The 12,677-nt window shown below is 33.9% G+C and overlaps 2 protein-coding genes across 5 annotated transcripts; one reads left to right on the plus strand and one right to left on the minus strand.

Annotated features, from left to right (window-relative positions):
* The first annotated feature begins 1,927 nt into the window (after positions 1-1,927).
* On the plus strand, positions 1,928-7,555 carry LOC145167012 (protein DA1-related 1-like). Of its 4 annotated transcripts, none has more exons than XM_079086087.1 (12): positions 1,928-2,103; positions 2,337-2,475; positions 2,824-2,966; positions 3,044-3,380; positions 3,458-3,632; positions 4,259-4,379; positions 4,475-4,558; positions 4,851-5,183; positions 5,765-5,827; positions 5,913-6,028; positions 6,850-6,908; positions 7,010-7,555. In XM_079086087.1, exons 3-12 carry the CDS (start codon positions 2,850-2,852, stop codon positions 7,345-7,347), a joined length of 1,743 nt encoding a protein of 580 aa, XP_078942213.1. In that variant the 5' UTR covers positions 1,928-2,103; positions 2,337-2,475; positions 2,824-2,849; the 3' UTR covers positions 7,348-7,555. The 4 variants fall into 4 exon arrangements, with proteins under 4 accessions (XP_078942213.1, XP_078942212.1, XP_078942211.1 ...); XM_079086086.1 differs by having other exon boundaries at positions 2,340-2,475; XM_079086085.1 differs by lacking the exon at positions 1,928-2,103 and having other exon boundaries at positions 2,139-2,475.
* Positions 7,556-8,241: 686 nt separating this feature from the next.
* On the minus strand, positions 8,242-9,760 carry LOC145167013 (uncharacterized). The gene is made up of 2 exons (XM_079086090.1): positions 9,536-9,760; positions 8,242-9,158 (listed from the first exon to the last, which is right to left on the minus strand). Exon 2 carries the CDS (start codon positions 9,120-9,122, stop codon positions 8,448-8,450), a length of 675 nt encoding a protein of 224 aa, XP_078942216.1. The 5' UTR covers positions 9,123-9,158; positions 9,536-9,760; the 3' UTR covers positions 8,242-8,447.
* Positions 9,761-12,677: the final 2,917 nt, after the last annotated feature.

Here is a 12,677-nt window from a genome sequence, read left to right on the forward strand (position 1 = left end):
TTGTATTTTTTATTTTATTTTAAAATGTGTTTCTTATTAAATTGGTTATACGGGTTGGGTTCAACCCACTAACCCAGTAACCCACGAACCCACATACTTATACGGGTTATATGGGTTGGGTTGATGTTTTCAACCCGCCAACCCATGACCCGCCAACCCACCAACCCATATATTATATGGGTTGGGTTGGGTCAATGTATTCTGACCCGCTAACCCCTGACCCGCCAACCCGAACCCAACCCAATTACCAGGCCTAATTTTAATATGACACTACTTGGTTTTGAACTAATGACCTCAATTTTGAACTAATGACCTCAAAGAACGGAGGCGATGACTCTAGCACCAAGCCAAGATGCATTTCATTAAACCCTTATTTTTATATTCAAAACTATACTTTTACATATAAATACATATTTTCACATGAGTATACATTCTATACACCATTCAAGAGTATACATTATATACAACAGTGGAGTCGACGACTTTAGTTTGATTTTTGTCTCACCTATTTTAGTTTTATTTTAAAAATTACCAGACCTTATACACGATATATTATATTAGCAACAACAATTAAAAAACAAAAACACGCATTAGGCTGATAGTAGAGTCAGCCACTTCCCTTCCATGAGGTCATTAGTTTAAAACCAAGCAGTGTCACGTGAAATGGTTTTTTTTTTTGTTTAAGTAATTTGTAAGATTGTTAGTCCAATGTCTAAAAAAAGTTCAAGTTATATATAAAAAAAAATGGAGTGACTAAACATATACAAATCAGTTTAATTAAAAAGCAAGTCATCAACGACATGACATGTCACATCAAGTGGTAATCTGTTAAACCCATAAATGATGATTAAAATTTTATTTATTGAATAAATTTATAAGATTATGGGTGCAACATGTACAAAAAAATTCAGTCACTAAACATATTAAAATAAAAATTTCAATTCATTATACTTTTTGAAATAGCTATTCTAACCTGTCCATATGGGATATGTTTCACCTTTCTACTTGATTGTCTGTTCCCCGAGTTCCGTATAACAACCACTTATATGCAATTGCATTGTTCCATTTTTGGTTTTTGATTTACCATTGGTTACTTGCAAAGAGGAAAAAGAAAGTAAATTACACGAATGGTCCTTATGATGATTTGGTGTAATCTGTATATTTCATTTTTATTTCTTTTTTTTTTTTAACTCTTTCCTGAAAGTTAAGTACTAAGGAGGGGGTTAGGGTGGACCCATATATATTATTACTATTCTTTTTAAATACTAATAAGTTAAAGAACATAAATGAAAATAATAAAAGGATAAAAAAAACACATCAAGGTAAAATAGTATTTTTTAGGTTGGACATGGACCAAACACGCAACAATGTTACAACTTAGGGACCGGCAGTGTTAAAAGAAAAAGAGATCAGGTGCGCAGAACTACAGGGACCATTCACATAGATGACGAAATGAAGGTGAAACAAAAAGGATGACAATGGAATATGACCAAAGGTGTGCGGACTTTAAAAAAAAAAGACAAAATTACCAATGCAAGACACGTGAGACGTTTTAACCGAAAGAAAACAAATGACGACATAATGCAAGAATCGAATGCGTAAAAAAATATGTGTAAAATGGTCCGAGTTAAAAAAATAGTTAATCACCAAGACACAATTAACCTCAAACACAAAGGCAATTTGTTTAATTTATACTATTTCTTACAATTTATTCAATTTAAATATATATGAGAAAAACATTAGTGCAACAAAAGGTGAAATGCATGCGTGCAAGTGACTTTTTCAGTAGCCTCTCCCATCTAAAAGGGATCATACTCACCGACCCACTAACCCACCACAAAAAAAGCTCATTCCTTTTATAATTTTCTTATATATCTTTATCAATAAATCCAATACTTATTAACAATAATTAATCACAAAATTATGCTTATGTCTCCCAAATTAGTCAAAGAATAGACAAACCCCATATTTTATCTTCTTCCCCTCTGTCATCAATGGATGAAAAATAGTAGGCAATTCCAATCAAAATTTTGACCTGTAATGGCCTAATCATAGACATATTTGGGGGCAAAAAGGTCCCACATCAAGAACTGACACAAACTGGTAAATTTCAACCCCCATTTGCCGATTTTGATTCTACTCTTTCGAATTATGATGATTTATTTATGATTAAAAGTTTGAATTTTTCAAACTGTTTTCATGATTCTACTCTGTTCCCTTTTGCTTAGCGTAGGCTTTAAGTAGTTCCAATCATTGTCGTCTTCTTTACTCTGATCTTTCTCTTTCTTCTTCACCTGCAAATTCGTGATTTTAATCATCTGTGATGTTGTTTTCAGCAGGTGTCGGGGGTATAAATGGAATGTGGGAACTCACGAATTTGGATTATGATATTGATGTTTAATCTCTTTTCGTGATTATGTTTATAATCGAACTGGGTTCGTTTGATCATCCATGGTTTCATCAGAGTTTTTGAAGGTGAGATTTTCAATTATTTTTATTGATTATGAATTTGATGTCGGAAAACAGACAAAGTCTAGCTGGAAGATTCTTATTTTTTTATTTAAATTTTTTGTTGGTGGAAGTTGAAATCAAATATGGATTATTAATTACAATTTTCTTTTGCTTCAATTGAATATTTACGCCATTGCTTTGCTGTGATTGAGGTGTTCATACAATTATTTGTATAGCTTATTCATTGAAATAAAATTTCCTTCTGATCAATTAACTTCTACTAATCGGGTAATTCAAAATTGTTAATTTCTTGTAATTGGGTATTTTATTAAATGTGTGTTTATGTATAATTTTGAGCTTTATGGAATGCAGAAAAAAAGAGTCCCAAGTTTTGTGTGATGGGTTGTTTGGCAAAGATTCTTAGGGGGTTTGGTTTGAGTGATAAAATCTCAGGGAAACACCATGGAAGATATGGAGATGAAGAAGGAATATTGGAGTCTAATCCAACAACCATGGTAATCAGTGATTCCATTCCCCTGTTTTCTTTGATTTTATGTGTAGTATTCATTATTTGGCTGTTTTTATGATGTAGGAGATATTATCGGACTTTGATAGTGAAGAAATTGATCGAGCAATTGCACTTTCCCTTTTAGAAGAAGATGCAAAAAGCACCATTTCTTTTGCAGAAGAAGATAGCAATGAACATGATGATGATGATGATGATGATGATGATGATGATGATGATGATGATGATGATGATGAGGAGGAGGAGGAGGAGGAGGAGGATGGTGATGGTGATGGTGATGACCATGGATCAATTTCATGTGAAGAAGACGATGAAAAACAAGCGGGTTCTTGTCTAGAAGAAGATGGAACGGAATCGGAATCAGATTCCGATTCCGAAGAAGATAAAGGAAAAAAAGTAATTGGTGAGTAACAATGTCTTTAATTTTAATAATTCAAGAAAGAATAATGTATTTATGGACTCCAATGTTGATTTTGTTAGATGATGATGATGATGATGATGATGATGATGATGATGATGATGATTCTCATATAGAGGAAGATGAAGAGCTTGCCAAGGCTCTTGAAGAAAGTTTGAATGTGGATATTTCACCACCACAGAATGATTATGGAAACGTGATTCCGCCTTTGTCGTACTCCTATTCCGGTGGATACAGGTATATGGAGAACTCATCGTGTTATTAATCATAATTGTTATGTTCATGTCACTCCAATTAACAAACAAACGAATGAGTGCTTGTTTAGTTGAGAATCTTATGGATTCTAACGGAATCGGAATTGTAATTCCATTCCAAGAATAATTTAATTCCGTTGGAATCCTTTAAACTCCACGTGTGATGGATTTCATCTATCATAATGTGATTTTGGAAAGAATTCGATTGCAAGCATTTGTTTCGTAATTTTTTTTTTTTAAATGAATGAAATATATATGTCAAAGAAATTCAGGTATGAAGAAATTAGAAATCATAATTCTTCACGTGCAGATTTGGCAAACTATATAAATGAAATGAAATGGACTTAACTTTTTTTTATTAAATAATTTTAATATTTTATTAATTTATATAGATGACTCTATTTAATTTATTTATTTCAATGTACATAATAAGAATATTTGGTTTTTTAATAAAAATCAAAAAATAGAATTTAATTCCTACGTACCTTTTGTACCTTTGTAGGAATGATGAAATCCATAAACAAATTGTATCTAGATATAAATAAAAATATTGAAAATATTGCATTTACTTTTTATTATTGAATTTCATTTCATACCCCTAAATTACAGGATATGTGCTGGTTGCAATGTAGAAATCGGCAATGAGAGATTCTTAAGTTGCATGGGAGGAGTTTGGCATCCCGAATGTTTTTGTTGTCATGCTTGCAATCTACCAATATCTGATTATGAGGTCCAACTCTATACCCTAAACAAAAAAATAAAAATAAAAATAATAATCCATTATTAATTTAACATTACAAGTTAAATTGAAATGTTTTTATACAGTTCTCCATGTCTGAAAACCGGCCATTTCACCGATCATGCTATAAAGAACACCATCACCCAAGATGTGACGTATGCAAAAACTTTGTAAGTTTGTTTCAAGATCTTTCTTTTATACAACTAGACCTCTTATCCATCTTTAATTTTGTTTGTTTTTTGTAACTAAATAAAATTCGGGTACCTATACTAAAATAATATATAACAAATTTATAATTGTACATTGTATTAATATAGAAAATCATACATAAATTCATTTCGTTCCAACAAACCAATAAAACATGATCAATAATATAATGACTCATTTCATAACCTTTTCAATTCCGTTCTTTAGTCATTCTATTACATCAGATAAACTTACAAATTTCAACTATTTGTGTAGATTCCAACGAATGGAAATGGATTGATTGAATATAGGGCGCATCCTTTTTGGGCACAAAAGTATTGTCCATCACATGAGCATGATAGGACTCCTCGATGTTGTAGTTGTGAAAGAATGGAGACAAGAGACACGAAATATTTGTTATTAGATGATGGTAGGAAGCTATGCTTGGAGTGCCTTGATTCCGCTATAATGGATACTCATGAATGCCAACCACTTTATCTTGAAATCCAAGATTTTTATGAAGGATTGAACATGAAAATTGAGCAACAAGTTCCATTGTTGTTGGTTGAAAGACAAGCTCTAAATGAAGCAATGGAAGGCGAAAAAAATGTGAGTGAATTTTGTATGTAGTTTTTTAGGTCTTGTTTGGTATAACGAAATTGAGAAGGAATGGAATTGGTGATTCCGTCGGAATTGAGAAGGAATGAATGGAATCAAGTTGGGAATGGAATGAAAAAACAATTTGTTTTGTCGATGAAACAAAATGGACGATTCGTACGAAAATTTATTACATTCCTGAATGATCATGGAATGTAATGACTCATTCCATTACCTTCTTTATTATGGCCATTACTCCCATCATTTTGTGCAAATCCAACAAAACAAATCCATCCCATTTTATTACTTTTCATTTTTTTTTCAAACGAAAAAATGCAATATAATTTTAATTATTCATGTAACTTCAAAATGATTTTTTTTAAGAGTTACAATTTAATTTCCAAAACGTTTCTATAAAACTATTTGGTTTTAATAATTTTTTCTTATGTTTAATTTTTATATTTGTAAATAAAAAATTCATTAATTATAATACATTCATCTATAGTGTAGAACTAAAATAATACATCGTGTATAATTTTCGTTTTCAATGTCATTTTTTATATTTTATATATTTAATCCTTATTTGATGGCAGGGTCATCATCACATGCCCGAAACTAGAGGACTCTGTCTATCAGAGGAACAAACTATCAGCACTGTATGAACATCAACACTAACTATTTTTATTATTATTATTTTTTTCATTTTCTGTTTTATTTTTAATTAATTTACTAAAAATACAGATAACAAAACGACCAAGAGTTGGGGCAGGACGTTTAATTGACATGTTTACAGAACCTTATAAGCTAATTCGTCGATGTGAAGTCACAGCCATTCTCATCTTATACAGTCTTCCTAGGTAATTAATTCCTCATTCTTTTTCAGTAAATTACACTTTGGTCCTTGATTTTGTTTAAAAACTGTAGGTTTAGACGTTTAATCCGAAATGCTTTTCTCTTACAATTTTGGTGTCTATAACTACTTTGATCCCTAAGTTTGTTCAAAGATTGTACTTTTAATAGTTTTCTCTTGCGTTACAACGATTGGCAAGAGGAAACTATTTAATCTTGGGACAAACTCAATGATCAACAATTTAATTTATGCTCGTTTTTTTTTTGGGAAATCTCTGATAAAGTCCCAATATTTTGGTAAGTTTACGGTTTAATCCCAACTTATATTTTTTGAACAGAAAAGTCCCGATTTTATTATATTTTGCCCAAGTTAAAGAAAAAGTTTTTCTCTTTTTTCAACAAAATTTGTTGTATAAAATTAGATAATCAGGATTTTTCTGTTCAAAAACTAAATGTTAGGATTAAACCATAAACTAACCCAAAATATTTTGGATATTTCATTTTTTTTTTATCATAGACTAAACTACAACTTTCGTCCCTAAGATCTTTAAAAAGATACGAATTCAGTCCAGATATTTTGACTTGTTGCAAGAATGGTCCCTTAAATGTAGTTTCATTGCATGATTACTCCCTGGTCATTAAAAGGGGATTTTAAAGGATGGACGAAACATGCTATGGTGCAATAAGACTACGTTTTAGGAACTGTATTTGCAACAAATCAAACATCCGGACTAGAACCGTAACTTTTTAAAGTCTACAGAGACGAAAGTTGTAAATAGTTAGTTTTTTATTATATGAGTTATAACAAAAAAAGACTTCATAAATTCAGGTTATTGACCGGTTCAATATTGGCTCACGAAATGATGCACGCATGGCTCCGGCTGAAAGGTTCGTTTTTTTTTTTTTTTTCATGTTTTCTACGAGGATAATGAAAAAATCGATTTGTTTTGGGTTATTTTCCCATGGAGGGTAAAATTGGAATTTAACAGGGTTCTCTAACATTCCACCTAACGTTGAAGAAGGAATCTGTCAAGTTTTAGCTCACATGTGGTTGGATTCAGAGATTATGGCTGGTTCTGGTAGCTCAAATATTGCTTCCAGTTCCGCGTCATCATCTTCTTCATCTGCAACTGTTGCCACGTCATCAAAAAAAGGAAAAAGGTCTGATTTTGAGAAGCAACTTGGTGAGTTTTTTAAACACCAAATTGAAACGGACACCTCAGCAGCTTATGGTGATGGGTTTAGAGAAGGGAATAAATCCGTGCTTAAATATGGGCTTAGAAGCACTCTTGATCATATTCGACTTACCGGAAGATTTCCCTGTTAGTTTAAAGAAATATAAAAAAAAAAAAAAAAAATTTATTAGATGGTGGAATTATAGAATTGTTTACATACATTTATATATATGTATAGGGAAAAAGAAAGAATATAAATGAAGAAGCATGTATATGTTTTTATTTTTTTTTGTTGTGTTTATAGTACAAGACTATTGTACAAACTTTCTAACGCTTTGAGGATAAGAATGTGGAGAGTAATCATGTCTTTTGCACATATGGAGAACAAATCTATCTCCCAACCTTTGAGTAGGAAAAATATTAAGGCTATTTTGATGACAAGGGTATTCTCGTCTTTTGTATATCTTGAGAGCGAGTTGTTGTCCGATCTTTTCTAAGTGGGACAAAAAATTAGGGCTATTTTTATGATGAGGAGGGTATTTACGTCTTTTATACATATCGAGAGCGTGTTGTCTGATCTTTTTGAGTGAAAAAAAATAAAAAGTTAAGTCTATATTCATGACAAGGGCATTCACGTCTTTTGCACATATTGTAGTGAGTTGTTGTCCGAGCTTTTTGAGTGAAAAATAAAAAATTAAGGTTATATTGATTACAAGAAAGGGCATTCACGTCTTTTGCACAGATCAAAAGCGAGTTGTCTGATCTTTTTTGAGTGAAAAAGAAAATTAAGGTTAAATTGAAGAAAAGAAGGCATTCGTGTCTTTTGCACATATCGAGAGCAAGTTTTTGAATCGGAAAAAAATTAAGGATATTTTGATGACAAGGAAGGACATTTACGTCTTTTCCACATACCAAGAGCGAGTTGTTATCCGATCTTTTCAAGTGTGACAAAAAAAATTGAGCTGTTTTGATTATGATATGGGCATTCACGTCTTTTTCACATATGAGGTGATACAAATGATAGACAAAGATAAGAAAATCAAACATGATAGAAATTGTAATTGCATTTTATAGAATCTTTATCGTTCAACTACACAATTCATAATTCATAAACGAAAAGAACATATAACCATTCTATATCTTTTACACGATATAGAATCATATTATATAGCGCAATTACAAAGTTATTAATTATTATTATATGAACACAACACTAACAACCTTCTCTAACTTCAAGATCAAATCCATCACTTTACAAGATCATCACAAGAACAATAAAGATCCCAATCATCAAAAGCAACGTCTTCAAAAGATTATACTCTTGATTCCCTCTCCTCGAATGAAAAATCTCATGAACATGATGTCCACCATGAAACCCACTCGAAAACCTAGGCCCATATCCATGTCTAATAGGCCCATATTGTAAAGGATTCTGAAACCCATGAACTTGCATATCAAGTAAAGAAGGAAACAAACCTCCGATTCCTGAAGACATAGCAAAATTCCCAAATCTTGCAGAAGCCATTGGAACAAATCCTCCAAATCCGAAATTCGGGAAGTTTGTAGCATTATCTTGGGCAGGTGGGGCAGTTTCAGGTCGCTGACCAGATGGTCTATGTGGGATTTCGAATTCGGGCAGGGGTTTTGACCGAGGGTCAGTTTGGGTTTTTCCTCTTCCGTATAAAGGGACTAATTTGTCTTGTTGAATTAGGGCTTTGCATACTGGACATTCTTGTGAACGTGAGTGAATGTGAAGCCATTTGTATAGACATGGCCAACAAAAGAGATGACCACATAAGGTGACGATTGGATCTTCAGCTAATTCAAAGCAAATATTGCATTCGAAATCACCAGCATCGTTTGTGGTTGTGTTTGATGATGGAGTTTCTTGTGGCTTCCTTGTTGATTCGCTGATATTACTCGACATTTTTGAAACTGTGTGTGCACATTGACTAAAGTACCCCTGGGAATTTTACTTTTCGTGTTAGTATTTACAAATTTGATGAACTGTATGAAATTATTAAATTATAGAGATGCTACACAGCTTAACGTGTTTGTTTGATTTGGAATCTACTAGATGATTAAGAAGAAGCAACATATTGATTCCGGAATGAAAAAGCAAATCGCAATTCAACAAAAGGAGAAGGCAAAAACTAAACTAATATCGACAACTGAGTAAATTGAATCTGATATGTTTACGAATTGAATAACAAGTCGACTAATTTAGGCATAGATCATCAAGGACTACACAAAATTTAACATTAATCGTTATAGAGAGCAGAATTATATAAGAGAGCATATAAAAGCGAGACAGATGAATGGAAACAAGTAATCAATTACCTCTGTAGATGGGGAAATGGATCGAAATTAGGGTTTGTGATTGTTGAGAGAGAGAGAGAGAGAGAGAGAGAGTCTACACAATAACACGGAATTTGGGATTTGATTGAAAAACAAAGTCAAGAGAATCGGAAGACGGAAGGGGTGATTGATTCGAGATGGCATCCGACTCCACCCGAGATTCTAATGTATACGGATCCGCAATTTCTGTATTGTAGTTTTTCACTACTGTTACAGTATTACAACCGAGAAAAAAAAAAAGATAGAGTAAATTACATGATAGTCCTTCTGGTTTTGGATAGCATGTGTGTTTGGTACTTATCTTTTTTTTTTTATTAGTTCGGACTATATTCGACATATATTTTTGTTACACGTTTAACTACTACGTTTTTGTCTAATTTAACCGTTTAAAACCCCCTACGTGCAAGGCACACAAGGGTATTTTTGTTTTTTTCTCTTTTAGAGCCTATTACTTCTAGTTTGACTATAATAGTATAGTGAAACAAGTGTGTATTACACATAATCAGCTACAAAAAAAAAGCCATCACACACATTCAAACAAGAAAACCCTAAATTCAACCCCTTAAACCTATAGAAACTATAATTGTTACTTAACGACAATGGCAGAAATTGACGTTGGTCGTAGATACTAGGGATGAAAGTGGGTCCAAACTCGGACCGTTGGACCCCGGACTCGGACCCGGAAAACCTAGAAACTGGATTTAATGGATTATAAGACCCGAGAACCGGACCGGTATATAGGAATCGGTACCGGTTCGATTTCGGGTACCGGACCGAGTAAAGTGGGTATGGAACCGGTTGGAACCAGAAACTGAAAATTAGAACCGGAATCATGTATTAGACCCGGAAAACCAGAAATGGAACCGGAAACCCGGAAGTTTGGAACCAGAAACCCTTAAATTTGACTATTTTTTTTTTTTTTGCTCAAAGTGTTCATTCAATGACGGTTTGCATATATAATGTTGTATTTGACAAGAAAGTAATATAACAAGTTTTATCCACTAAGTTTAATCCATTGTTTGATTCGCTCGGACTTATGGAGCAAAAAAGAAAATACAACATTTTGGGTTCATAATATAATTAATTATAGGACTTAATATAACTTATGTTTTCAAATTGATACCAAGTAATATATATCCATTTTCCATGTTTTGAAAGAATTAATTTAGTAGTTATGGAACCGGTTTGAACTTAATATATGTTATGACGTGAAGACAATATGTGAAAAGTTTCATCTATCCAAAAACAATTACTAAAAAAACATGATTAAAGTTCAAAGACATTAACCCCGTTCCAGTTCTCTATTTCACATCTTGCTCTAAAACCTGGAATACCCGATTCTTGGTTCCTCTTTCAAATCCGATACTAAAACCCGGAATACCCGGACCCGTTTACCCATACCCAAAATACCTGGAACCCAGATGAGGAAAATATTTAGACCCAAAACCCAGACCGGTTTAGCATATTCCCGTTATACCGGTTCCGGTTTCGGTCTGATTCCAATTCTGGCCCGATTTTTCGGTTTTATACCTCATCCCTAGTAGATACACTATATTTCTTTGAATTTCCTAAAACCTTATCCATTAACTTAATACTTGGTTGTAGTTTTTTCCTCAACATCCGGTCATCCAACAGTTTTTTCCATTGCATTATACCATGGTGGGTTGTTCACGAAGTTTCCAAGAAGGAAGTACATCAACGGGAAGCCAAAGTATGTAGGTTTCAGATGCATTGATACAATATAGTGATAGATTTTCCTAATTTACCCCTAACCGACATTATACTCAAGGAGGAGTAAAGCCCAAGTTTAGCTTATTTTGTTTCTTATTTAGTATTTATCTCATTAGTATTAGGATTGGTATTGTTAAGGTTTTCTAGTTGTATTAGGATTGGTATTGTTTAACTATAAGTACAGGGTCAAAAACGTACATGAGGTTTTGATGTGGTTATATTCTGACTTCGTTATTGTTTTGAAATAAAGAGTCGAGATCATTTTCTCAATTCTTGGTCGTCAGGCACACGATAGTGCCCCTGTTCTCTGCGTTTGACAATACGCCTAGTTAAATTGCCTATCCCTGTAGTCACAGACTACATCCGGTGGTATCAGAGCCCAGCATCCATGGCGGGCGAAGAAACCGATTCTGGACGAATCGTCAAGATCGAACAAACCGTCCAAAGCCACCAACAATCCTTGCAACAAATTACAGAAAGTTTAGCACTTCTTACAACCAACAACAATCAGAATCGTAGGGAGCAAGCAAACCAGGAAGCACTCAATCGCAATAACCAACCACCGCTCGTACAGTTCATTCGCAACCAGCAACCCATTCAGCGACCTCCTCCAATCAACAATGCTTATGATCAACTACGGATGCAGGAACAAGCACGGAACAGGGAAGACTCCGATCTAGAAGAAGATGACGATGATGAAGGTGCGAGAGGGCGTCCGGGTCTACGTAGGGATGCACATGATTTCGATTACCGTCAAAGAGCAAAAGATGTACCCTCTTTCAGCGGATCCATGAACATCGAGGGCTTCCTAGACTGGATGAATGAGCTGGAGAATTTTTTTCAATTCTATGATATCCCGGGAAATAAACGGGTCACTCTCGTGGCTTACAAACTCAAAGGAGGAGCTTAGGCTTAGTGGACCACGCGAGAACGACAAGGTAAATTACCTATTAATTCTTGGGATCGAATGGAACGTGAACTAAAGCGCAAGTTCTTACCCCCTAATCATGATCAAATTTTATTCAACATGTTTCAAAATTGCACGCAAGGAGACCGATCAGTGGAGGTTTACACCACCGAATTCCATCGATTAGCCGCTAGGAATGACCTCACAGAAACCGAATCACAACAGGTCTCGCGTTATACTAACGGATTACGCCCCACGATTCAAGATATAATATCCCTAATACCCGTATATACATTGAATGATGCGTATAATCTAGCTATCCGAGCTGAAACACAATTGGCAAAGAGTAGTAAAACCTTTTCATTCCTTGCTAATTGAAATAAATTCACCAGTGGGTCAACATCACAGCCAACAGAAAACAGCCAAGTGGTTACAAAAACACCAGCACCCGACAAGGGTAAAGGCGTCACCTCTACCGCTACTACC

Source organism: Lactuca virosa, chromosome 3, assembly GCF_052849685.1.
Source record: "Lactuca virosa cultivar CGN04683 chromosome 3, Lactuca_virosa_CGN04683_v6, whole genome shotgun sequence".
NCBI lineage: Eukaryota > Viridiplantae > Streptophyta > Magnoliopsida > Asterales > Asteraceae > Lactuca > Lactuca virosa.